Genomic DNA, 24,591 nt, shown 5'->3' with positions numbered 1-24,591 from the left:
TGTTCAGTATATGCTGATGTAAATTTCAGTCAAGATTCAAACTATGACATTCTTACTCAGTTTATGTGTTCAGTATAGTACATTTCAGTCAAATCTCAGAATACTTCACATTATTCAGTCATTAGTTTTAAGGGTAAAGTAACAGAATTACATTATTTAGTCAACAGTTAAAGGTAAAGTGGCAGAATTATCTTTACAGGCTTATTAAAATAAGTTCTAATAGGTAGTAATAGTTATTCAGTAAACTCAAGCTATAACATGGCAGGCTTAATTTGTTAATTAATTTACAGACTACAGTATACTTTACATAATTATTGTGTATTAGTCAGAAAGTTAAAAACGACACTAATAGAAAATGTAAAGGTATAGACCTGAAATACAAAAAGTATAAATTTGGTAAACTATTAAGATAAGTTATCTAAAAAATAGTAATAGTTATTCATTGCACTTAAGGCATAACAGGGTAGGCTTAATTTGTTAGTTTACAGATTACAGTGTACTTTAAATAATTATTGTATATTAGTCAGAAAATTAAAAAGGACACTAACAGACAACGCAAAGGTATAGACAAATGCAGAAAGTATAGGTTTTAGTAAACTAATATAGCTCAAAAATATTCATAAAATATTTCAGGCACAAATTTAGGAGGCAGACATTTATTACAGCACATAAAATTTAAAAAAGTTAAGTAGCACTGTAGAGCAAATTTAAATTAAAATTTATAAGCACAAGTTAACATAGGATATGGTAATTATGCTTCAAGACCACTTATAATGTTCTCTCTTTAGTGCAGATTTCAATTAGTCTTCAGAAAATAGCCATCATGATTTATAGGCTATACAATAAAAGAAACAGTACAATGTTTAAAGATTTAAATTTACGAACAAAAGAAAAAGGCTACATCATAGGTTCATAGGTAGGTACTAGGCTACAGGCCCTGTGGCCTACAGAAGCCTAGCTAAAAAGGTTTCCTGGCTTTCGTCACCCAAGAAAATTATTTTTCTATGCCCCTGTGAAGCAGTGCAGTAGAAGTCATCCCCGGGGTGAATTTTCTATTTCCCATCCAGTTGTCAAGGTTTTTCCTAACGAGGACCAATGAGAAGCTTTGCTTGACATGAACGGGTAGTTTGTTCCAGAGTATCGGAAGTTTCTGGGACAGGAATCTATCCCTCCAGCATGTTCTGTTTATTGTGGTGACAAGGTTTAGGTCCCCAGAGCATGCGGTGCAGAGAGATTGGGATTTCTTTAAGTATAGCATGTTCCACAGCTCTGGGTTTGACTGGGTTTGACATAGCTTTGTATGTTAGGCAGAGATCGCCTCTGAGTAGGCGATATGAGACAGAGTAGAGCTGGAGTTTTTTTGAGATGGTCTGCATATGGCATCTGTTTGAGGCTGGTAATCCTCTTAATGAGGTCTTTCTGTGGCCTTTCCAACTGTTGTAGGTGTCTTGTGAGATGCATGCCAAACAGGTCATTGTACTCTATAATGGATCTGATGAGGGATGAGTAGAGAGGAACAATGACCTCCTTTGTTCTAGAGGAGAACCCTTTTGTGATGAGGTGTGCCATGTAGAAGGATTTCCTGATGACTGTGGCGATGTGGTTATCAAAGGAGAGACTACTGTCCACCTGTGTCCCGAGGTCTCTTATCACACTTTCAGTGTTTAGTGAGCTACCACCTATATGGTAGATCATGGGTACCGAATTTTTCCCAAAGGAGATGACAATGCACTTCTTGGCATTGAGCTTGAGGCCATTATTTTGACACCAAGCATCTGTCTTTGTGAGGCCCTTTTGTAGAATGTCTACATCATTAGGTGATTCTATTATGGCTCCTAGTTTGCAGTCATCTGTGAACTTTGTTAGCCAAAGACCTTCTGTGTTGGCCTGCATTGCAGAGAAGTAGATGCCGAACAGGAGAGGACCCAGGACCGAACCCTGTGGTACTCCACTCATCACTGGTCTGAAGTTAGACTTGGAATTGGCTACTTTTACTGTGTGGCTTCTGTCAGTGAGCCAGTTGGCCACCCATCTTATGGCATAGGGATTTATGCCCAGTTTAGTGAGTTATATCTATAATTCCAGAGTGGGGAATGGTATTGAAAGCTTTGGCTGTGTGCACTACTCTGCCCTCATCTACAACTCTAATGACTGCTTCAAAGAAGTCAATCAGGTTTAGTAGAGATGATCTACCTTTTACAAACTCAAACTGAGTGGGTCCAGGGTTTGGAGATTACCTATGTCTTTGTTTATAAGCTCCAAGATGATACGTTCCATGGCCTTGCAGACCAGGCTCATCAGGCTAACGGGGTGGTAGTTTCTGGAGTCCATGGTGGCACCCCCTTTGTGGAGTGGGATAACCGTCGCTGTGCACCATTCAGTAGACACATAGCTTAAGGTGAGGCTATGACTGAACATGGTACTTAGGTGGGGTGCCAGTTCGTTCTGTAGTTCATGCAGTACGCAGCCTGGGATGTTGTCTGGTCCCATGGATGCTGTGTTCTTGGCTTTGGGGAGTGCAGTCTTTACTTGTTCATTCATGATTACAGGGGCTTTGAATTCTTCCAGTATTATGATGGGCCCTTTGGAGGGTGAGGGGGGAGGTAAAATTAGCACTGAACATATCTGCCAGGATGTTGGCAGTATCGGTTGGTTCTGTATATTTAGTGCTATTGTGCTGTAGCGCAGAGCAGATCTGAGTGCTGCCACTGAGATTCTTGACATAGCTATAGAATGCTTTGTGGTTGTCTTTGGAATCAGTGGCAATTTTACTTTCATAACTGCCTTTGGAGGATTTCAGGAGGGATCTCAGCTTCTTGCTGAGGCTGACCAGGGAGTTCCTCCAATATTGTGATTTTAGTCTTTTTTTTTTTCAACAGCTTCTTCCTTCTGTTATAGAGTTTGTTTATGGCAGGGGACCACCACATTGGCTTCCTTTTTTTGGAGGACAGCGTCTTGGTTCTGTTGTGGATGCACGATCCATACACTCATGTATGTGCTTATACAGTGCATTTTTGTAAGATACAGCAGTTGTACCTCTATTTTCCATCTGCATGGGTGTCGTGAAGTTTGCCACTTCTGTCTTAAGAAGCATGAAGTTGGCTTTGGAGTAGTTTTTGATGGTGGTTTCCTTAATGGGGGGTGGGGTGGGATATGGATATCTAGGGTGATTAGCTTGTGGTCGGATCTGACCAGCGAGGAGTTGACCTCTGGCGTGTAACATCTGTTCCCATATTGGTAATGACCAGGTCCAGGATATTGCTGTCCCTGGTGGTAGTACACTAGGGCACCAGTTCATAAGGTAAAAGACATAGGTAATAAACAGTGTAACTTTACTATTACAGCATACAGAGATATGAAAAAAAACAGGCAAGTTCGTACTCTGTCTAACTTAAAGATTCACAAAAACAGGTTAATCAGCTTTAAAAGCCACATAATTAAAAAACACTCATTTTCAGAATAATGTACATGTTTTGAATATATCACTCATACATCAGAACTTAGATTTAAAGACTCTAAAGACTATGAATCTAGGTAATATGAAAACCAAATCATAAAGTTAACAACTTCAATCCTGGTGAACAATTGCCTAGTTATAATTAAATCATAAAGTTAACAGACTTCAATGCAAACAGGCCATAAATGCTCAAGTGATACCTAGTGGACAAAATTAGAATTGCAAGTTTATAATTAAATCATAAAGTTAAAAGACTTCAATCCAAACAGGCCATAAAGTCTCAAGTGACACCTAGTGGTCAAAACTGAAATTGCAGGTTTACCAAATAAAGAAAATGTATTTTCAGATTATGAGTCAGGTAGCATAAAGCTGTATACAGTAGTTAGCAATACAGATGTAAGGTAACTACAGAAGTAGGTCCCTGTAGAGGGCGTGTAAAGCTTTACAGGGTTTTTGTATTATTAAAATATACTTCTGATACAGTTAGGAAAGTCAGTTAAGGTTAGTTAGTTTGTTCGACCTGACATTACAGAAAAGATTACAGACACTCAAGCCTCAGTACTGAAGTCAAGTCAAATAAAGACTGTTTCCATTTACATCATTCAAGACAATCAGAAGATATGTGCAGTAACTTTGGATATATTTATCAGCACTGTTATTATCAGTACTGTTAATGAAGACAGGATTTGAATATTGTGAACATCTAATAAAGCCTTACTGAATGAAATACAGTGTTTGGAGAATGCATTCGGAAAAGTACACGACTTGGCCCATAAAGGAGAGACTGGCACCTGTTCAGCATGCGTTTGGGTAATTAACAGATAAAGACTTTAGTTTCAGTCTCATTTCAGTTGTTTCCAGTTAATTCCAGTACAGTACAGTCTTATCAATTCTTACATTCATTTTGAGCATTTTAAACAAACTATTTAACTGACTGACTGACTACATACTTGCATGCTCACACTCTGGCTGCTCACTCAAAATAGCATTCTTGCTTGCATGTGCTCAGTACTTATATGCATGTGCTGACTCGCTGGAAAGTTTCTTAAAGGTACATCACACACACTGATCTACAAAGGAGACCTCTCATATCCAAAGAGACCCTATATTTTCTCTGAGACTTTTAAGGGACTGCTTTAATAGATACTGGTGTCCTGCAGGTAGCTTTATAAACATCTTCCAAGGCCAAGTACGACAGGAAGCTAGCTACTCAATTGGGCATTTCATCCTCTATAAGGTCACACACCCTGCCTAGCTCAGGGATAGTTCACAACTGCTCCCAAGCAAAAACCTCACTAAAGCTAGCAATCTTCTGAGGAAAACTGCATGCTTGTTTGGACTCAAGTTCAGGTTCTCCTTTCGAAGAATCAGAGTGACTGAACTCAGTTTCAACTAAGAAATCACAATTGTCCTCAATAGATTCCTCATATTCTCTGAAACAAAACAAAGGTCTCCAGCCAAACTAGCACTAGTCCCTTGTATGGGAACACGTCTACCAGAATTAACTGTCTGCAGAACAGTTTTAGTCGAGGAAACCCCATCAGCTTTATAAACAGCTATAATATGATTATCAGCTGTATGATGAAGCTTCTGTTTCTTATGAATGTCATTAGAATATCTGGGGACACATTATTATATCTGGCAAGGATTCTCTTATCCCTGCCTTCTCCTGCACCTTAATGGTTTGGTTCTGCCATACCAGCACTAGATCCTGTGAAGATTCAGAGTACTTTCTTCTTTGTGTGGCAGAAAAAAGACTGATCACTCACTTCCTGTGACAGCTCATGGCTTCCCTCCCAGGATATGCTCATGAAATCACCTGTCATAGGAATAGTAAGGGAGGACAGTCTGAGCTTTTAAAAGCTAGCCAGTACTGGGTTACCTTGGCAGATAATGCAAAATGCCACTGTAGCAACGAGAAGGATGAACACTGCAAGAACCAACCTATTCAATATAAAGAAAGCCTCTGACTCCAAAGAATGGATGTCTCTATTCTAAATTTTACAGGAACAAGGGACACTTTAGGCATTCAGAAACTGACTAAAGGTAACATAACCCTAGAGTAAAAACAGCAAATGGGCATGCTACTGAGGATGCGGCAGTCCAAACACGCATGTAAATCAAGAGTTCCCACTTTCCTCAATCATGGAGATAATGGCCAGGGCACACAGACAGGCCTAAAACAGCATGGAATGAGAGGGTGAAGCCCACTTCCTTTTCTTTGAAGATGACTGCATGTTATCAGCAGATAATCTGGAGGCAGCAGGGAAAACTAATATCAGAGAGACGCAAAGAATTCAAGAGAAATACAGGGATGGACTATAACCTAAGTATTATAGTGAAAATTAAGGTCAGGGGAGATGTAAAGGGTGTCATCCAAGACAGTAACTTAAAAATTCCAGATAAGCCAGGGGCAAAGCAACTAGGACTTGGGGTTTAGGAAATAACAGGAAACCTAAATAAATAGTGATGAGGCTTCTCGGGAAATTCAAACATAAGACTAACTTCCTGAAGATGAAACCCAGTCTTTCCAGAAGAGAAACCTGTGAAACTGAGATGCAGCCATAGGGTGTCCTGTGAGGAAGCCTGGATAAGGAGGTCGACCAGGTATGGAAATAATTGCATTCTCTGGGTTCTGTAAGAGGAAGTGGCTGTGGCAAGGCACTTTGTGAAAACTCAGAGAGGCAGACAAACCAAAGGCTAAAGCAAAGAATTGAAAGTGCAAAGAAAAAAACAGAAAAACTTGAGGAATCTTCTGCAGGTGGGGGTGAATGGCGATATGAAGGTATGATCTTTCAAGTCTAGGTAAACTAGAAAGGCTTGAGGAAGGATAAAAAGATGTACAGTTTGCAGGTAGGGCATCTTGAAAGATGGCACTTCCAGAAAGGTGTTGAGGTTGGGTAAGTTCAGAATGGCCTCCAAGCTCCCCCTTTTTTAGGGAAAAGAAAAAGTCTTGAATAAAATCCTTTTCCTATGTGTTGGTTGTATGACATCCTGTGTGAGGAATTTCTGTAAGAGAGGTGGAAGGAGGTGAATCTGAGTGGAATGAAGAAGGTAAATTCCCCACAATGAAGGAAATTCCCTCCAAGACATCTTGTAGCGGTGTCAAGTGATGGGTAATGCTCACTTGTCTGCAGTCATGAATTCCTAGGATGTAAGGGACAATGTTAGTCTTTCTGACATGGGAATTCCTGGACTGAAAAAGGGAAGTGGGGGCACAGCAGTTAGGTGGAGGATGACTTGTCTGGAAAGGAGGTTTCCAGACTTCGACTGTCTGTAAAGTTTTTCGTGAAAATCTTTTCCTGGGTTGATTTCCTGTTGTTTTGTGAGGGCTTCTGTTCCCTGCAGACAAAGGACTGAGGCTTAGCAGAATAAGTTATTTGACACCAAAGTACTGATATTAGAAAAAAATCAGTTTAAAGTCCTACATCATTTTACCCTGCCCTTCTAAATTATTAAAATGTTCTGCTGCAGAAGATCCAAGATCCAAGATCCAAATAAGAGATTTCTGTGAAGGGGGAAATCCAAATGTTTGGCCTTAACATCCTGGGGGAGGGACTGTATGCAAAGACATACAAATCTAACAACATATCCAGGAGCTGTAGTCCTTGAGGAATCCTCTGCATCATAGCTGCATTTAACAACTTGTGTAGCTTGTCCAAGCATATATATCACTTGTTGCTTAGTGTCAGAAGTCTCATGGTAGGCCATGGTTTTATTTATGTCCCCAAAAACGGACAAAGTGTATTTTGTCATTTGAGTTAAGTAATTAAGGCAACAGTGGCAGAGGTGTAAAACCTTCTTTCCATACCTGCCCATGGGCCCTACTATTTCTGTCTGATGGCAAAATATTAACTGTTAGAAAAACCTTAGTATATTTATCAGTGTAGACAGGGAAAAAAAAAAAAAACAGAAGGATCTGCTACAGGCTTTTTGAAGTGAAATTTTAAGTCTGCAGGTGGTATACAAAATCTGACAGAATTCTTGCCAGCTGGGTGCTGAGAGTCTGGAGAATTAGAAGTGGATGCAAAAGAATCCATTAAGGCCTCCATGCCTGCAGGAATAGAAGGCATAGGCGCCCCTACCTACAGTAAATTATAGTATCTTTTTTGCACGTTAGTCACCTGTATTCATACTCAAAATGTTGAATTATTTTAGTGACAGCTTCCCCAAAAGAAATTTCCTCAATAGGGGAGTCAGGGACAAGGTGCACTCATCATCAGAAGCATATTGTCCAGGAGACTGGATATGTGATAAGTATGCTAAAGAATCTTCATCTGAATCAGATTCCTCCTTCTCAAATGAAGATTCATGTAGTCTTTTCTGAGGGGATGGGGAAGTGAAGGAGTAGAAAGGAATGAAGAGGGTTTCAGAGAGAAAAAAGGCCTTGTATAGGCCCTGTGAGAATTCAACTTACTCCTTTTCTTGAGATGTCTGAGTAGGAGGTATGTTTGGTTTTCTCCTTCTTTTTCTTAGGGCTGACATCAGTCCTCATAAAGTGTGACAGGTCAGAACCCTGATGGACCATGATCAAAGTGACAGGCACCTCTTCCCTAACAAATATCTGCGGAATGTCCTTTGGTCTCTCAGAAATTATCACCCTTTGTTTCTCCTTCTCAATCATATTGCTATGAGCAGTTCTGAGCATGCCACAGTCAGACACCACAATGACCTTGGTTGGGGTTGAGGTAGTGGGCGTCTCAGAAATAGATGGACATACCATAGATTCCTGCAGAATTTCAATGGGTTTATCTGAATCAAACTGGGCAGCAGAAAGTTCAGGCCTAGTTTTCTTAAATATCTAAGGTGCAAGCAAGACGTCCAACGTCAAGGGTTCTGCCATTTTTGCTTTTTTGCAAGGCGTTTCAGACATTGAGTATGTTTTTAAAAAAGAAAGTCAAGTATCGAGGCTGTTATGAACAAACTGGCAGATCTGACAGTTTCTGTACATGCGTTCAGCCCCTAGACAGAATAAGCAATGGGAGTGGAGGTCCATATAAGGTATCTGCCTACCACAGTCACACTTCCCTCTCTTAGCTGAGAATAACTAATTTATGAAAAATACAACAAAAAAGAAGGTGCTTCAATGAGGCACTTATTTCAATAAGTCGAGGCAACAGTAACAGCCAACAAACAACAACGAGAGCAGACAGATGGGGGTAAAGATCCTGTATTTGGACCGGCAGCAAAATAGTCTAAGAATCTTATGCATCTACATCTACTTGTGCACCCCTTACGCCCAAGGGTTGAGGTCATACACTAGATGTATGAGCATACAGAAGGTTGCTGGTTGTGGTACACCAGCTAGATGTCAGGTTACCTTGGCAAGATAACCCATCAGTTTTGGAATATTGCAACAGTGATCTAAGGAAGGACACCACATAACATACCCACCTTGTCTAATGGAACAAGTTGCCTTCAATCATAAAATGAGCAAATAGTATACACAACTTCAAAAGATTCTTACTTACCCACTACATTGACAAGGTAAGCTGCAGCTGCTATAAATGGTCCACATTCTCCCACCTTTCCCCTTTATTCCTACAGTAATGCTGTATCCACAACTAAATTAGTTCTGACTTCTCTCCCCTTTATTTCACACCATTGCTTCCAAAGGTTTTACATTACTTCTTCTTCTCTTTCTTTCTCTATGCTAAAAGAAATTAATTCAGTATATTTTGCTACTGCTTTGACCATGTCAACCATATTCAAACTAATACCAATAATCAAAGCTAATTGTTAATTGGACACACAAGTTCATGTTTAGGGTCATCCCAGGAGGACTGTCTAAGTGACCTGCCCAGAGTCACCCATCAACAGGCAAAATGAGGCTTTGAGACTCAAACCTAGGACTGCTGCAGAGTCTAGGTCTAAAAGCAGAGTCTTAAACCTCTGCACCATACTGTCAGTACACACAAAACACTAGCACAAATAATTATTTTACAACATTAACTTCTTTGGACAACACAAAAAAATTCAGTATATGCCATCAAGCGTATTCATACAGGAGTAAGTTACTAGACTGAATGTATGTGCAAAACCAAATGCAATGTTATTAATGTAACAATCAATCCTGTATTCAAAATACTTTTCCTCCAACACTTTACAGGTGTGATTCTAGATTAGTAGACTCTATACTCTATTAGGCACTTTGCGTTTATAGTTTATGGATGTTAATGCATTTAACATGATAATGTGAACTTTTTCACTATACATTCAAAATCTGCTATGATGTCCATGTAATATTTTGTTTCCAAACTATCACCATTTGTTTATACTGAAGCTTTTCTCACCAGGCCTCCAATAAAAAAATGGGCTGCAACCCAGTAAGATGTCCTGCTCAACAAAGTATAAAAAAGAGAAACAAATGAGTAACGTGGGGAAGTAGAACAAAAGTCAAATGACAGTGTGAAGGTGAAGAAAAGCCTTCCCAAAACAGTCTAGGGAGATAACATAGGAGTGCCAACTAGGCAACAGTAAAAGAAGGTGCTACTTCAAGAACTCCCTGCTTGGAAAGGAGATGTCTAGCAAAAGGAGGAACTGCAGAGGGGGGAGTGTGTCACTGAGTGAGAAATTATGCACAAAGAAGAGTGATAATGCTACACCAAGTCCTCACTGAAAAAGAAAGGAGAAAATAAAAGTAACAAGAGGCCAAAGTATGCAAGGGGATGGTGGGAAGTAAAGTAAAGGCATTGGCTAAGACTAACAAGAGTAAAACCCATACTAGAGAGAACATTAGGAGGAAAGAAAAAATACGATGAGGAGGAAAACAGGCATGGCTGAAAAAAACAGAAAGGATGAAGGGAGAAGTATTGAGGGATGCTGTATATGAGCATATAACTAGATACGGAAGACGAAATTAAGCTACAGAGGATCTTGGAAGACTGGGAATGACAGGCAGGAAGTGAAAATGACTGAAAGGAGGCAAAAAGAATACTGAATGAAACAAGACTACTGCATACAATGTAGTACTGAATACACATAACTTTGTCACACTCCACAAATGGTAGCACACCCAAAACACTGCATTCTTCTCAACTGTACAGATTTTCAAAGAATGTCCAGATTTTTGCCTCATATTTTTGATCCGTTTATCATAAAATTGTGGTTTTCTGGCAAATTAGTGGCAAATCATTAAAGATTTAAGTCAGAAAATAATGACAGACATTTGAGTTTCAGACTTCAAACCCTTTAGAAAATCCATGCTAATGCAAAACCAAACCTGTTATTCTATTAACTTTCTAAGTTTGTAAGAGCAATATGTAAAAATTGTCCCTATTTTTGGTCCTTTGTCCCATTTATATTTATGGCTTTGTCCAGATTTCTTGCTCTAAGAAGTTGAGAGGTATGAAAACAGGTCAAAACAGAAGAGGACAGTGACACAGAAATAATTCTGGAGAAGAAGGAAAGCAGTTTAACACACAACTTCAAGGAATTCAAATGGGAGCACAAGCTATGGGAAGCAGAAGTTAGATAATTAGTATTTAGAAATAGAAAGTGAAAAACACATGGGAATTTTCTTTGTTATGAATTCCAATTAAAATAAGCCAGAAAGGTTGATTAGAAGGAAAACTTTGTTAAAGATATTGGGGAACAAGGCATTCATGGACATAAATGGAGGGAGAAGAGGAAGAAAATGGCTGGGCCCCAGGCATAATCAATGTCAACATACTGCGCATGATCACTAGAAAGATCAAAAACAAATAACAGGTCAAGTGGATCAAACAGATGGGATAAGATGCGTTCAGAGAAGTCTGTTTAACTGGGAGCTGTCTTATTAAACACTGATGAATTTGCTCCCCTCCCCAGAAACAACTGAGGGAGCAGAGGGCATTCCACAAAACTCAAGAATGTACCACATTCAGGAAAGCAAATCAGTGAAATAGTCTTTTGATGAAGTGACCCCCTCCCTTAAGATAAAGTACCAAATCTGATACATATCACCTCTGAACAAAGGAGAAGAAAAGCAAAGAGTAAGCAGAAGTACCCAGATGAGATCTTAAGGAAATGCAGACTGAAGGAAAAACCCTGGAAAGAGGAGAAGAAAGAAAGGAAAAAGGGATACTCAAAGGTGGAGACTGGAAATAAAGAATAGGGAGGATAGGGAAGAAGGACATGCATAACATGAAGGATGTGATAGTTTAGTAGACTATGCTAGCTGTATATCTACGTGTGCATGTACTTTGGTACACTTTACCTGATAACAATAACAAGAATTTAGAAAAAAATGTGAAAGAAAGTTAACAAGAGATGGTCACTGTTAAGTACAGAAAATCTTAGGAGACTACATAACTACTTACAAACTAAAACACATTCAGGTGACTAACAGTATGGACAGATGAGAAGAACTGGAAATATCATAAGCCAGCACAACTATTATGGTGTGTTTTGTATCAGCTGGTATCACAGGGATGATGGCATGAGAAGTAAAGTGATTTATGAAGGGAAAAGGACAACATGGAGTAACTTGCTGGAATCACGCTGTATGATATTTGTAATCTCATAGGTCATGACTTACTGCATAAATAAGAATTCCTGAAAAGGACATAGCGGTTATAAAACCAATAAGACTCTTAAGGCCACAGATATCATAAAAACAAGTACACAATAGGGTTTAATGCTCAGTAAAGAAACAAAATCATGGCTGTATTACCACTTTTTTAACTACAAACATGTCTTAGAAAGATGTGGTAATAAAGCAACTGATATGCCACATTATAAGACCAGACCAACCTGCAGTGTTCTGCGTCACTGACTCAGTCAAGCTCACCACTGATGACGTTTTTGATATAGAAGTCTCAGAATTTGTCTTCTTCAGAGAGAAGACTGTTTGTATCTGTTCTGTAGCAGCAGGAGAACCATCCACCTTTCCTGTAGCACTACTCTCATCCACCTGATGAGTATCTGGGTGTGGTGGAAGCAGCATTGAGGTTCCGTCATTCCCTGTACTTTCTAATCTGCTGTCCTGGAAAGTCTAAATAAGAAGAAAAAAATTATACATCATACTGTTATAGTCACCTTCAAAAATAAAAGTGCAATTCTTCTATAACTAATAGAACACTAAAGACAAAGACCTAATAATACATTTTTTTATATATGTACAGATGGATGATTTGTGCCCATCACTTAATTATAAAATTGAAAATGGTCTCAGAATTGCAAATACGTGAGCATATATTGTATCAACTTATCTCTGAAAGAGCGATCTACAATAGATTAATACTTGGTTTATTTCCTGTACCCTCGCAAGTAGTAGTTCATAAATCTGAAGTTACCAGAAAGAGGGGTACATGCCCATTTGCCCAGTTTTAGCTCCTAGGATCTGGGTTAAGTAGCAGTTGCATCTCAACAATCTCCAATTTCTGGGATTTCCAAGATGTCTGCACAATGAGTAACAGCTTAATTTCAGCTCTCCTAGTGTAAAAACTGAAACTCAGAAAAGACAGCCAGTTTGCCTTTTTGGGTACATTTCAGTTACTGGCTAATACTGAATGTCAGCAAAAAAAGAAAGTTGGAGAACTTGAAAAAAATCAACCACAAAAAGTGGGGAGAAAAATCTAACTGCAAGGCTATTCCAGTTCTATTAATGATCAGGGACTGTTCTTGCCCAAACTGGGTGGTCTAAAGCCTTGCTTATACCCAGAGACATAATACCAGGAACATGTACAAATTAAAAATAACAACTCTTTGCACATGTTACTGCAAATGGTTTAGTCCCATTTACTGTTCCTGCACCAGCCATACTGAATATTAGATATTTTTAAATTACTTTAAGTTTCAAACTTTTGTTGTAATCTAGGTATGGAAATACTATGATGCAATGCAGCCTCTGGATAGTTTGTTTTTGCAAAAGATTTAAAAAAATCGTTTCTTGCAACACTCTTCTGATAGGATGGCACACCTTGCATGAGAAAAGAATGGAGCTAGGAGGGAGTGTGGAAGGGAACTGTGTAGCTTATGGATATTACTGTCCTGATTCATTTGATTTCTAAATTGATCAGCCAAGCAGGCAAGTGGGGGAACAGATGACCTAATGTCCGCCTCTGTACTGGGAAAGGTTCAGGGATAACATTGCTAGCCACAACAAGAACCACCATGGTATACTTTGTTATGCTTATTATTCCCCTTTGGACTGGCGACCACTCTCAAAGTTGTTGTGGCCACAGGGAATCCTCCTAGACCTCTGACTACTACTTTGCTGGAGGCCATGCTGAAACCAAAACTGACTTGGGTTCCATCGCATTCCAGAGAACGGGCACTGGGAAACTTGGAATTTCATGCCAAAAAAAATAAGTATCATACCCTCCTGTTCCATTTCCCCAGTTCATTTTTAACTGCTTGGACCAAAAAAAAAACCCCTTAACTTTCAAATAAAAAGTGTTGAGAAAGGCTGCCTCGGTTTCCTCTGTAAAGGTGCTGCCAGTCATGGCAGCACAACATTAACTTCAGCTGCTGCTCTTGCAGCATCATCTGCAGAATTATGGGCTAGGCAAAGGTAAGGGTGGCAAAGGAACACATGGTTGCCATCTGAGACTGTAACTGACTTCAAATATCTAGCAGCAACCCTTATACTTGTAGTGACTAGTTTATTTCATTAGCTAGCTCTTACTAGACATGCAGCATATCTGGCTGGTAATTTATGGCCCTCACACTAAATATAGAAGATATGTAAACTTGCTTTTCAAATCTGTCCGTTGCCCAAGGTTCCTCATCAGAAGATGGCAGCAGGGCACTGCAGGGTAGAATTCTCATTATTGGCTACAGTTGCAACAATGGAATTTAGTTTGGGTGTTACTGACCAACAGGTCTTGCAAAGTTGCCAAGGATCCTGTCTGGTCTTTTTACTACAGAAGCTAGAACAGTGTTCCTTTATGTTCTGCTAGTCTCAGCTGCATCATCTTGTTAACTAAATGACCACCTAGGAAACAGGCTGAGTGATGAAGAAACCCTAGTGCAGGACATGCTGAGTAGAAATTGTGAGGTTTGTGGGACACCTCCACTCCCTTTCATCATTTATTTATTTGTATTTGCTTTCCAGGGCAGGGCACTGATCTCAATGGACCTTTTTTAGACTCAACCCAGGAATAGTATTTGGTAAAGTGACTTGCACAGAATTGCACATTTAGGCAACAGAAGCTGAGGGAATCAAACTTTTAGAAGCTGAGGGAATCAAATTTTAGAAGCTGAGGGAATCAAACTTTTTACCACTACACCATAGGAAACATCTCATTAACAGCTCTGTAATCCTCTAAACCAACTGCCGGACTCTCCCTCTCCAAATCCTTCTAAGTTGGGGTCATGAAAGGGATGATGAAAAATCCACACCATCATCCTTAACAATAACTGGAGAAGGTGATTTATTAGGGGGAGAAATATTAGACTATTGTTATGAAATAGCCTAGTACACACTCATTAAAAAAAAAAAAAAAGAGAGAGAAGGTCTCTCTCTCTCTCACACACACACACACACACACACACACACATATATATATATATATATATATACATACAATGTATAAAGCTGGCATATACTCTCTTCAGCTCTTCAAGGCTAGAACCTCTGCACAGAGATTCATGCTAAGGGTAAACAAATCTATTGGTGTGCTTGTGTTTGCAAGTCTACAAAGCAAATATAACAGTACACAGGATATTTCCTAAACAACTTATAAAACAATACTCAGTCCAACTAAAGAGGAAGGAAAGTGAGTAACTTTACTGATATACAGACCCCAAAGATTCACTGTCAGTATCTCACACAACCATGCTATCTTATTTCAGGGAGGGACAGCGAACAATATAAAATTGGAGTAGAATCCCAAGTAGTAAAGGTAGTACCCAGGCAAATAGGCACTTAAAGGACCCCCCAGAGCATGGCCAAGCTAAAATCCTATTTGAAATATCTGCCACTAAAAGTGATTTGCAGAAAAATAACTTAAAGATCACATGCAAAGAACTTTTATTAGTTTAAGGAAAGACACACTGTGAGGCTAATTTCATCTTCTTATTTGTGAGAGCTCCTTTCCAATAAAAGCTCTTTGAATCCTCTTGTAGCTGAAATTTAACTTTCAAAAGTTTTGCAAATATGAAAAAATGGTACCCGAATGCCCTCAGTTGCATTCGCTTGGTGTTTTTTTTTTTTTTATAATTTGATATTTTCGTGGGGTCACACACAAAAAAAACAGCAATTATTTCCAGGAATGATTGAAAGCCTTAGTGTTTTTTGCAAAACATTATCAAAGGAAGAGGCTACAGTTTGATAAATAACTGTAAAGCACAAAAGATGGTAAAGACCCTTCAAACCCACCTTCATATAGAACCATTTCTGCTTTAAGCCATGATTAAGTGTTTATGTCTATACTAGTTTTCAAAACAATGGCAAAAAGTTTTGGCAAAATTGACAGCTATGGGTCAGTCTTCTCTACCATGGATTAATAACAGTATCAAGAAAAATGGATATGGGAGTACTGCATGAAAGACCAGCTCTGGTAGAGTTTCTGGTTGAGTCTAAACTAGAAGCTGATGCTAAAAAGGGGGATAATTAGTACGACATATACAATACTGTATAACTACAAGAATAAATTGGAGGAGGTTAGAAAAGATTAGGACAGAGAATGAAAAAAACAATTTACAAAGGAAACATGGGAGGAGATCTGTATGGCTCCCAAGTATGCAACAAAGCCCTGAAGGTATAGGATTTTTGATTGGAAGCGTCTGCATAGGTATTTTTACCACAAACAGACTTTAGCAAATTCTTCCTCAGGTAGACAGCAAATGCTGGAGGTATGATGGGAAAAAGACAGAGATCACTGGGAACGTGTTTTGAGAATGAACTGAACTGTCAGATTTTAAAAATAATCTTCAGTTCTATGAACTCAGGTTCAAATGGTTGTAACTAAGGAAATGCTTCTTTTGAGCAGGTATATAGGATGTGATTTGCCTCTACATAGCAAGGCCTTATTAATTTTAATGTGATTGACTGCCAAAAAGCAATTACTGGAAAATGGAAATCAAAATCTCAGCTAACTTCAATTACAGTTAGCTGAGATTTTGATTTCCATTTTCCAGTAATTGCTTTTTGGCAGCCAATCACATTATCAGTAGATGAAAGCTGTTATATGCATTACATATGAATTTGTGAAACAGTCTTTTACAATTAATGCAAATCTAACATCAAGCAAAATATACTACTGCACAGTGGATGCTGGCCCTTTAAATGTGCCAGCTCAGAAGGGTCAGGCAGACAGTGGTAAATGGTCCCTTTAAAGTTAGATTTAATGAGGGAAAGCTGCACACATGGATATTTACCACCCAGAGTCTTGATGCTGAGCAGATTTTTGACCCTTGGGTCTGAAGAGGGTCCAAGGACGACTCTAGAACATGTTAAAACATAGCAGAAGGAAAGCAATCTGGAGAGTAGGAAGGAAGCTGAACTCTTCAGAGGACAAGATGCTGGATTTATCCATGCTTGTGTATAAAGAGAAAATTCTTTGGATTATCCCTGTCTGCAGACATGCAAGCTGCTTTACTTTTGTGAAGTCTCCAAGTACTGTTGCTTTATTTTGCCAACCACTATGCAAGTCAGTCTGTCTATAAGGGAAACTGCATCAAAATGCAAAGATATATTACTCCTCATTTAAAAGTAACAAAGCCTGCAGACCTGAGAAGATAATGTATTTTTTGAATGCAGAATGAACTGTTTGGTACGAGCTATGTTTTCCTCATTCCCGAACTTTATCTACTGTAAATAAACATAAGTTACAAACTACTATTTTGTTACAAACAAAACAATATACTACAATATACAAAACATGGTCTTTGCACACTAGGTTTTGATATACACTTTTCCCAAAGAATACAGTGTCAATAAGTAACACACTGGCCAGTTATACATAACCAAGCCATGTTACCATTTTATTACAAAATGCACCTCACCTCTTCCTTCCCTGACATTTTTTCACTGCCAGAGACTGTCTTCTCCATTTGTACTTCATATTGATCATCACTCTTGTTCTCAATATCCCTTGACTCATTTAAGGTCTGAAATCCCTCTGCATATGAGTGATCTGTTCCTTCATTTACATTACTGGAACTGCATTCTGCCACACATCTAACTGCTTCAACTTTGTGGGTGTGCTGACGGCTTAATGACAGATAATAATAATTACTTTCTGCTGCATTCAAAATGTAGCCAGTGAGATTCATTTTCCTAAATTTCTGCAAACAGTACAATAAAACTTCTACACTGAAGAAAATTAACTGCACAGACTATTTCTCATACACCTAGATTTTAATTTACAACCTCCAGTTGTATGCTGTGCATTTTAAGCATAACAATTAACCAAACTCAAATTCCCAAGTCACAGCTGAAACTGGCAGTCATAAGTATGAAAACATATCTAGTTAATGCTTTCATAAAGTACCATTCCCAGAGGATTGTCTCTAGTTACCTCTGCTCCCAGTATATAAAGTTCGATTGTCTCAAAACAAACACTTATGTCATGAAATTTTCAGGAAATGTTACTGTCATCATTATCTATCAAATATCCTTAAACAGAACCATTGTCTAAAAGCTAAAGGAGCACCTGTAAATTGATGGTGGGAATCTGGCCTTGCTCTAGATCAGATGAAGAGCATTCTGAAAGGAAGCCAAGGTATTTCTTTATGCAACTGGTCGTTTTATGTACCTGAAGTAACACATTTGAGGAAGACAAAGAAGATGGCTGATGGTCTGAAATGGATGACTAGATTACACTAGATCCTTTGATCCAGCTATCCTTCATACCAGGATGGTGAATTGGCAAACCAATAGATAAGGACAATTCTAGGAGAAGCTAGAGACAAAGCTGACTGGTAAGTGGAAGCTCAAACACCAAACTGGCAAAGATGGCAGAGCTGACTCTCGAGTCAAAACTGCAGGTCTTCTACTAGAGGCTGGGAATCAGACACTAGTACTGACTTCTAAACAGAAAACATCAATGCTAATGTTACCAACTTGACCTCAGCTGAAGAACAGCAAGGGCTCAAGTCAACAGCTTAATGGTCAAACATGGAGTGGTCAACCCCAATGCCAACACAGACGGCTCTGTAAACTTGGGAATGCTGAGTAACGAAGGCAATTCTGGGGGAAACCGGGTGGGGGGGGGGTACACTATCATCAGCACACACTCATCAATGCTATCCTCAAGAGAGTTGATACCACCAATGGTAATCCAATTCTGTAAAAGGAAGACAAAGACCAAAAGCACACACAAACTAATGAAATGACCATGACAACATCCACAGCAAAGAAGCAATAAGGGAGTTCCCAAGATAACAGCAGAAATTCCAAGAATTAACCCCACTCAGGGACCAAAGTTCCCTGGCATTTGTTTAGATTACGACACACTAAAATGCATGGGAGCAAGCTGTGCCCTTGATGTGATTTCCTAATTGCACATATGAAATGTAATCATACATCTCTTTGCTTACTATGCTCATTCTAACAGCACAGAAGCTGTTAAGAGGCGGAGGAAAGATTATGGGAGGGGTGAGCACCAGATATATGGGTGTCAGTGTAGGGAGGGGAGAAGATAAACAAAGACCTCCTCCTTTACGTATCTGAGCGTTGGTAAAACCTTGTAAACAATAATGCAGTGATGGCTAAATCTGAGACGCAGCAGGGTTCATGAGTTCTCTCAATATATCTGATGTGGAACCTTTCTCAAATTCTGGTTTTATAACGCAAAAGCCCTTAGCACCTGGCCATTCATCTTCTATGTTGCTAACACATGATTGGAATTATTTAATAGATATTTCTGTGGAATTTTCAGTCTTGTCACAACTTTCATAGGGTTCATAGGTTAGTACTAGGCTAACTAGAGAGATTTTACAGATAAGTATTATCTGCAAGATAAACACTAGCATGATTTAACTATCAAATAAGTATGTCCTACACATATCCTTATACTCTGGTTAGAGATATGGCACTAAGGTATGCTTTATTTTACAAGAAGGAAAATGCTACAAAAGAGATTTTACAAAGTTTAATTTGTCAAACTGAGTTTGATATAATGTATAGGGCAGAATGGTCTGCATTATTATGTCTACGCAAAATTTCTCTAGTTATCGGTAGATGAAAGCTGTTATATGCATTATATATGAATTTGTTTCTTCTTGAAGCGCAGTGAACAGTCTTTTACAATTAATGCAAATCTAACATCAAGCAAAATATACTACTGCACAGTGGATGCTGGGCCTTTAAATGTGCCAGCTCAGAAGGGTCAGGCAGACAGTGGTAAATGGTCCCTTGAAGGTTAGACTTAATGAGGGAAAGCTGCACACATTTATTTTATTTATTTATTTTATTTTATTTAACATTTGTTGACCGGGAAAGTCAGACTAAGTTCCACAGATCCTGTTTTCAGCGGAGGCCCGGGGAGAAATGCTCCAGAAGCATGTTGTTTTTAGAACATGAATATTTACCACCCAGAGTCTTGATGCTGAGCAGATTTTTGACCCTTGGGTCTGAACAGGGTCCAAGGACGACTCTAGAACATGTTAAAACATAGCAGAAGGAAAGCAATCTGGAGGGTAGGAAGGAAGCTGAACTCTTCAGAGGACAAGATGCTGGATTTATCCATGCTTGTGTATAAAGAGAAAATTCTTTGGATTATCCCTGTCTGTAGACAGGCAAGCTGCTTTACTTTTGTAAAGTCTCCAAGTACTGTTGCTTTATTTTGCCAACCACTACGCAAGTCAGTCTGTCTATAAGGGAAACTGCATCAAAATGCAAAGATATATTACTCCTCATTTAAAAGTAACAAAGCCTGCAGACCTGAGAAGATAATGTATTTTTTGAATGCAGAATGAACTGTTTGGTACGAGCTATGTTTTCCTCATTCCCAAATTTTATCTACTATAAATAAACATAAGTTACAAACTACTATTTTGTTACAAACAAAACAATATACTACAATATACAAAACGCGGTCTTTGCACACTAGGTTTTGATATACACTTTTTCCAATGAATACAGTGTCAATAAGTAACACACTGGCCAGTTATACATAACCAAGCCATGTTACAATTTTATTACAAAATGCACCTCACCTCTTCCTTCCCTGACATTTTTTCACTGCCAGAGACTGTCTTCTCCATTTGTACTTCATTCTGACCATCACTCTTGTTCTCAATACCCCTCGACTCATTTAAGGTCTGAAATTCCTCTACATATGAGTGGTCTGTTCCTTCATTTACATTACTGGAACTGCATTCTGCCACACATCTAACTGCTTCAACTTTGTGGGTGTGCTGACGGCTTAATGACAGATAATAATAATTACTTTCTGCTGCATTCAAAATGTAGCCAGTGAGATTCATTTTCCTAAACTCCTGAAATAAAAAAGAAAAGAAAAAAAAGACAATTATTTCTGCAAACAGTACAATAAAACTTCTACACTGAAGAAAAATTAAAGCAAGCAATAAAACTGCACAGACTATTTCTCATACACCTAGATTTTAATTTACAACCTCCAGCTGTATGCTGTACATTTTAAGCATAACAATTAACCAAACCCAAATTCCCAAGTCACAGCTGAAACTGGCAAGTCATAAGTATGAAAACATATCTAGTTAATGCTTTCATAAAGTATCATTCCCAGAGGATTGTCTCTAGTTACCTCTGCTCCTAGTATATAAAGTTCGATTGTCTCAAAACAAACACTTATGTCATGAAATTTTCTGGAAATGTTACTGTCATCATTATCTATCAAATATCCTTAAACAGAACCATTGTCTAAAAGCTAAAGGAGCACCTGTAAATTGAATTTTAGTAAAAACAATATTTTAAGTGCTATTTGTCAGCCAAACCAACTCAAAACAATTAAACAATATAACAATATGTATTGATGACTTTGATATTTCTCAATTCAGAGAGAACAGAAAATGGCACTTTTATTTTCAACTAACTGCTTTGCAAACATTTCACTCAAAAGACCATTTTGGCTTGAATCTGACCCCATTTTCAAATGGCACTATGTATCTCTACTGCTTCAAGACTGTCTTACAAAATTTTCAGGACAAAATACCTTGACAGTCTTATTTTGAATGCTCCATAACTTGACAGATTTTTAGTCCTTAACTCAAGTGTGTGTGTGTGTGTGTGTGTGTGTGGTGGGGGGGTTGAAAATGAGTGTCAAATAACCTGGCTACGGTTGGATTACAAACCCAGACCTACCCAAGTTGCAATCAAGGCTTCATCTCTGAAAGCCAAACAGCCAGCAAGGATAAATCTAAAATTATTTTATTATTCTTGATGTCAGCTGTTAGAAGTAGTACATGTTTTTGCCCATAAACTCATTTTTATTTACTTTCTTTCCCTCACTGCAGTTTAGTACTATGAATACATTACAAGTCCTCCTAATTGAGCAATTCTAAAAATGTTTCACTTGTTTATAACTTTTTTCCTGTGGCAGTTGCTTATTACTTAACTTAGTTTTCTGGATGAGGTCTTTGGCATTTCAGTTTTGTTCAAGTAACAAGTTTGGTTTATTAAGATTCCTAGACAGTGAGTGCTCCTTTGGCTCATTTATCCCTCCATACTTTGTTTTTTTTCTTTTTTTTTTTTGGGGGGGGGGGGGCAGGAACTACTACCAGATACAACTTGTGTATCATTGTAAGCATTTCTCATTTTGTCGGCTTCGAAGATTATGCCTTTATAATAACTTATTTCCTCTTCTAAACAGAAAATAAGACAAGTACTTTCTGATTGATTTTTGCTCAAACCATCATTGGATTAAACGTTTTAAAAAAGAAGCTATAAAATGCACCTCAGGAAATGTATAAGCCATGTCTTAATGTGATTATTTCCTCAACAGTTAGTACTGTGCAGTGCTGGCTAGACAAGATGTCCTGAAAGAACGGAAGAAAATGTGAAGTGAAACTTTCTGTAGTCCTTACTTTCCCACTGATTGAAAAGGTCAGAAAAAAACATTCTAAAATGTACCATAGTACATCTAGAAGCCCCTGGCTTCCAGAGGCCTAGTCATCTCCCAGAAGCCCAGCTTAATTCAGTTATTTCTTCCTTAGTTACTAATTGCAGTCCAAAAATAAAAAAAAATGCACTGAAGCTGAAAATGGACAGTTTATTAAAAGTTTTGCTCTTTTAATCCAAAATAACATGAAATTTCATCAGGACTGTTATAAACTCAGCATTTCAGCAAGTAAAAAAAAACAGGACAAAAACTACACAATCAGAATATATAATGTGAATTAGTTTAGATCATGCAATGTCCACAATGACTATTTATTAATTGAAGTGTTGATTTTTATTAAAGCTCTCATGAAGTTTACTGCAATTTTGGAGCATAAGTATTAAACTGGTTAATAAACTATTCTTTTCCTGTTTCAAGGCCTATTTTTGTTTTATGCCTGCTGGTTCATTTTGCATTACAGCGCAGTCTTGAATAATTATGGTTACAGGTGTTTGCAGGAAATAGGTTTCGTAGGTTTATAGGTGTGTACTAGGCTAATGGCCCTGGAGCCTTTACAAGCCTAGCCTCAAAAAAATTGCCCAGGCACCATAACACCTGATGTTAGTTCACAGTACCTACATCCAGTAGTGCAACTGGTATGATCAATGGAGTGAACTTTCTGTTACCCATCCACTCGTCAATATTTCTCTTGAAGAGGGCCAGTGAGGTGCTCTGCTTGACATAAATGGGAAGCTTATTCCAGAGTATAGGCAGTCTTTGGGAGATGAATCTGTCCCTCCAGCATGTTCTGTTAATTGTGGTAATGAGGTTGTCATCTCTGGAGCGGGGGGACTGGGATTTCTTTAGGTGTAGCATTTCAAGTAGGGCTGGGTTGGACATGGCTTTGTAAGTCAAGCAGAGGTCACCTCTAAGTAGACGATAAGAGACTGAGAACAGCTGAAGTTTCTCGAATCTGTCCATGTTAAGGTTGCCAACCGTCCTGAATTCTTCTGGACTGCCCAGAATTAAGAAACCCTGTCCGGAAAATGGAGATTGCCTTGTATTGTCCGGAAAAAATAAAATAAGTTGTGGTTGTTATGTCCGGGATATTAATTTTCTTTTAATTAAAAAAAAAAATTAAGGGTGTTCTTCTTTAAGAACGCCCTTTACGTCCAGTCGCACCACAGAGGCAGAAGACCAAAATGGGTCACAAACGCAAACACCTGTTGCGTCTGTGTAACAGATTGGTTTACATCTTTATTCTCAACTGATATGAGATTTCAGCTTATTATTAATGGTTACTAATTTAACAGTTTGTCTAATTATATTCAGAGTATGACTTCAGCTTGCTTGAATTATTTTTGGAAATGCTGTTTTGGTTAAGTTTAGTTTATAAGATGGTGTCATTTGTTGCTGTGCCTCAGAATAATAATGTAAAGTCTAAATAGGTTGCTCAGCGTACCTGTGCATTTCTGACTGTGTGACATAGGCTGTACCAGACTGTACAGAATGTAGTTAAACTGTAGGCTACTAAGCTTGTGAACTTTTTTGTACCTTTCGGGTGCATAGGCAACTGAAAGTGTAGTAAACCAGTTGTATGCAGTTTTGGATACTGTATGTCTTGGGCTGACTTGAACTCTTATAGGGAAGGAGTATTCCACAGTATGTAGATGGATTGCTGACACTGTGTTGTATTTTACATATACATATACATAATATGTTGTTATATCCCTCCTGGCAATAACGTATATACACTTGAAAACATCCTTAGCTGGCTCTCATCTGCCTTTCCTCAGGAAACCATAGTCTTAGGGGACTTCAACATTGATTGGAACTCCTGCATATTCCCCAATCCTACCCATCACCTCAACCTCTTTACTTTTCAACAAACCATAAACTCCCCAACTAGGATCCACAAATCTACCAATAAACAGACCATCTTGGACTGGATATTGGTCAACAATAATCCCCTCTCATATAAAACTGGTATACTCCCAGACAATATCAGTGACCATCTTCTTATCTATATCACTAAACATAAAAACAGTAACCACAAACAGGCTATCATACTATATGGAACAAAAAAAACTTCATCCTTCAAAACTTCCTTGATGAACTCAAAGGATGTAACTGGTCAGCCCTAAAACATCTTCCACTTGATCAGACAGTTACCCATTTCAACAA

The 24,591-nt window shown here is 38.5% G+C and overlaps 1 protein-coding gene across 2 annotated transcripts in view; it reads right to left on the bottom strand.

Moving 5' to 3' along the window:
• The window catches only part of SZT2 (SZT2 subunit of KICSTOR complex), a 3,556,133-nt gene that overhangs the window by 1,998,001 nt on the left and 1,533,541 nt on the right, over positions 1–24,591 (bottom strand). For both annotated transcript variants that reach the window (XM_044085412.1, XM_044085413.1), the window contains exons 37-38: positions 20,546–20,827; positions 12,191–12,431 (exon numbers count right to left, since the gene is read on the bottom strand). In XM_044085412.1, the coding sequence (XP_043941347.1) occupies positions 12,191–12,431; positions 20,546–20,827 (523 nt within the window). The remainder of the gene's footprint in view (positions 1–12,190; positions 12,432–20,545; positions 20,828–24,591) is intronic.

Source organism: Protopterus annectens, chromosome 10.part0 (assembly GCF_019279795.1).
Source record: "Protopterus annectens isolate FY-2018-M chromosome 10.part0, PAN1.0, whole genome shotgun sequence".
In the NCBI taxonomy this organism is placed as follows: domain Eukaryota; kingdom Metazoa; phylum Chordata; order Ceratodontiformes; family Protopteridae; genus Protopterus; species Protopterus annectens.
This window is presented reverse-complemented; position numbering and strand designations above follow the sequence as displayed.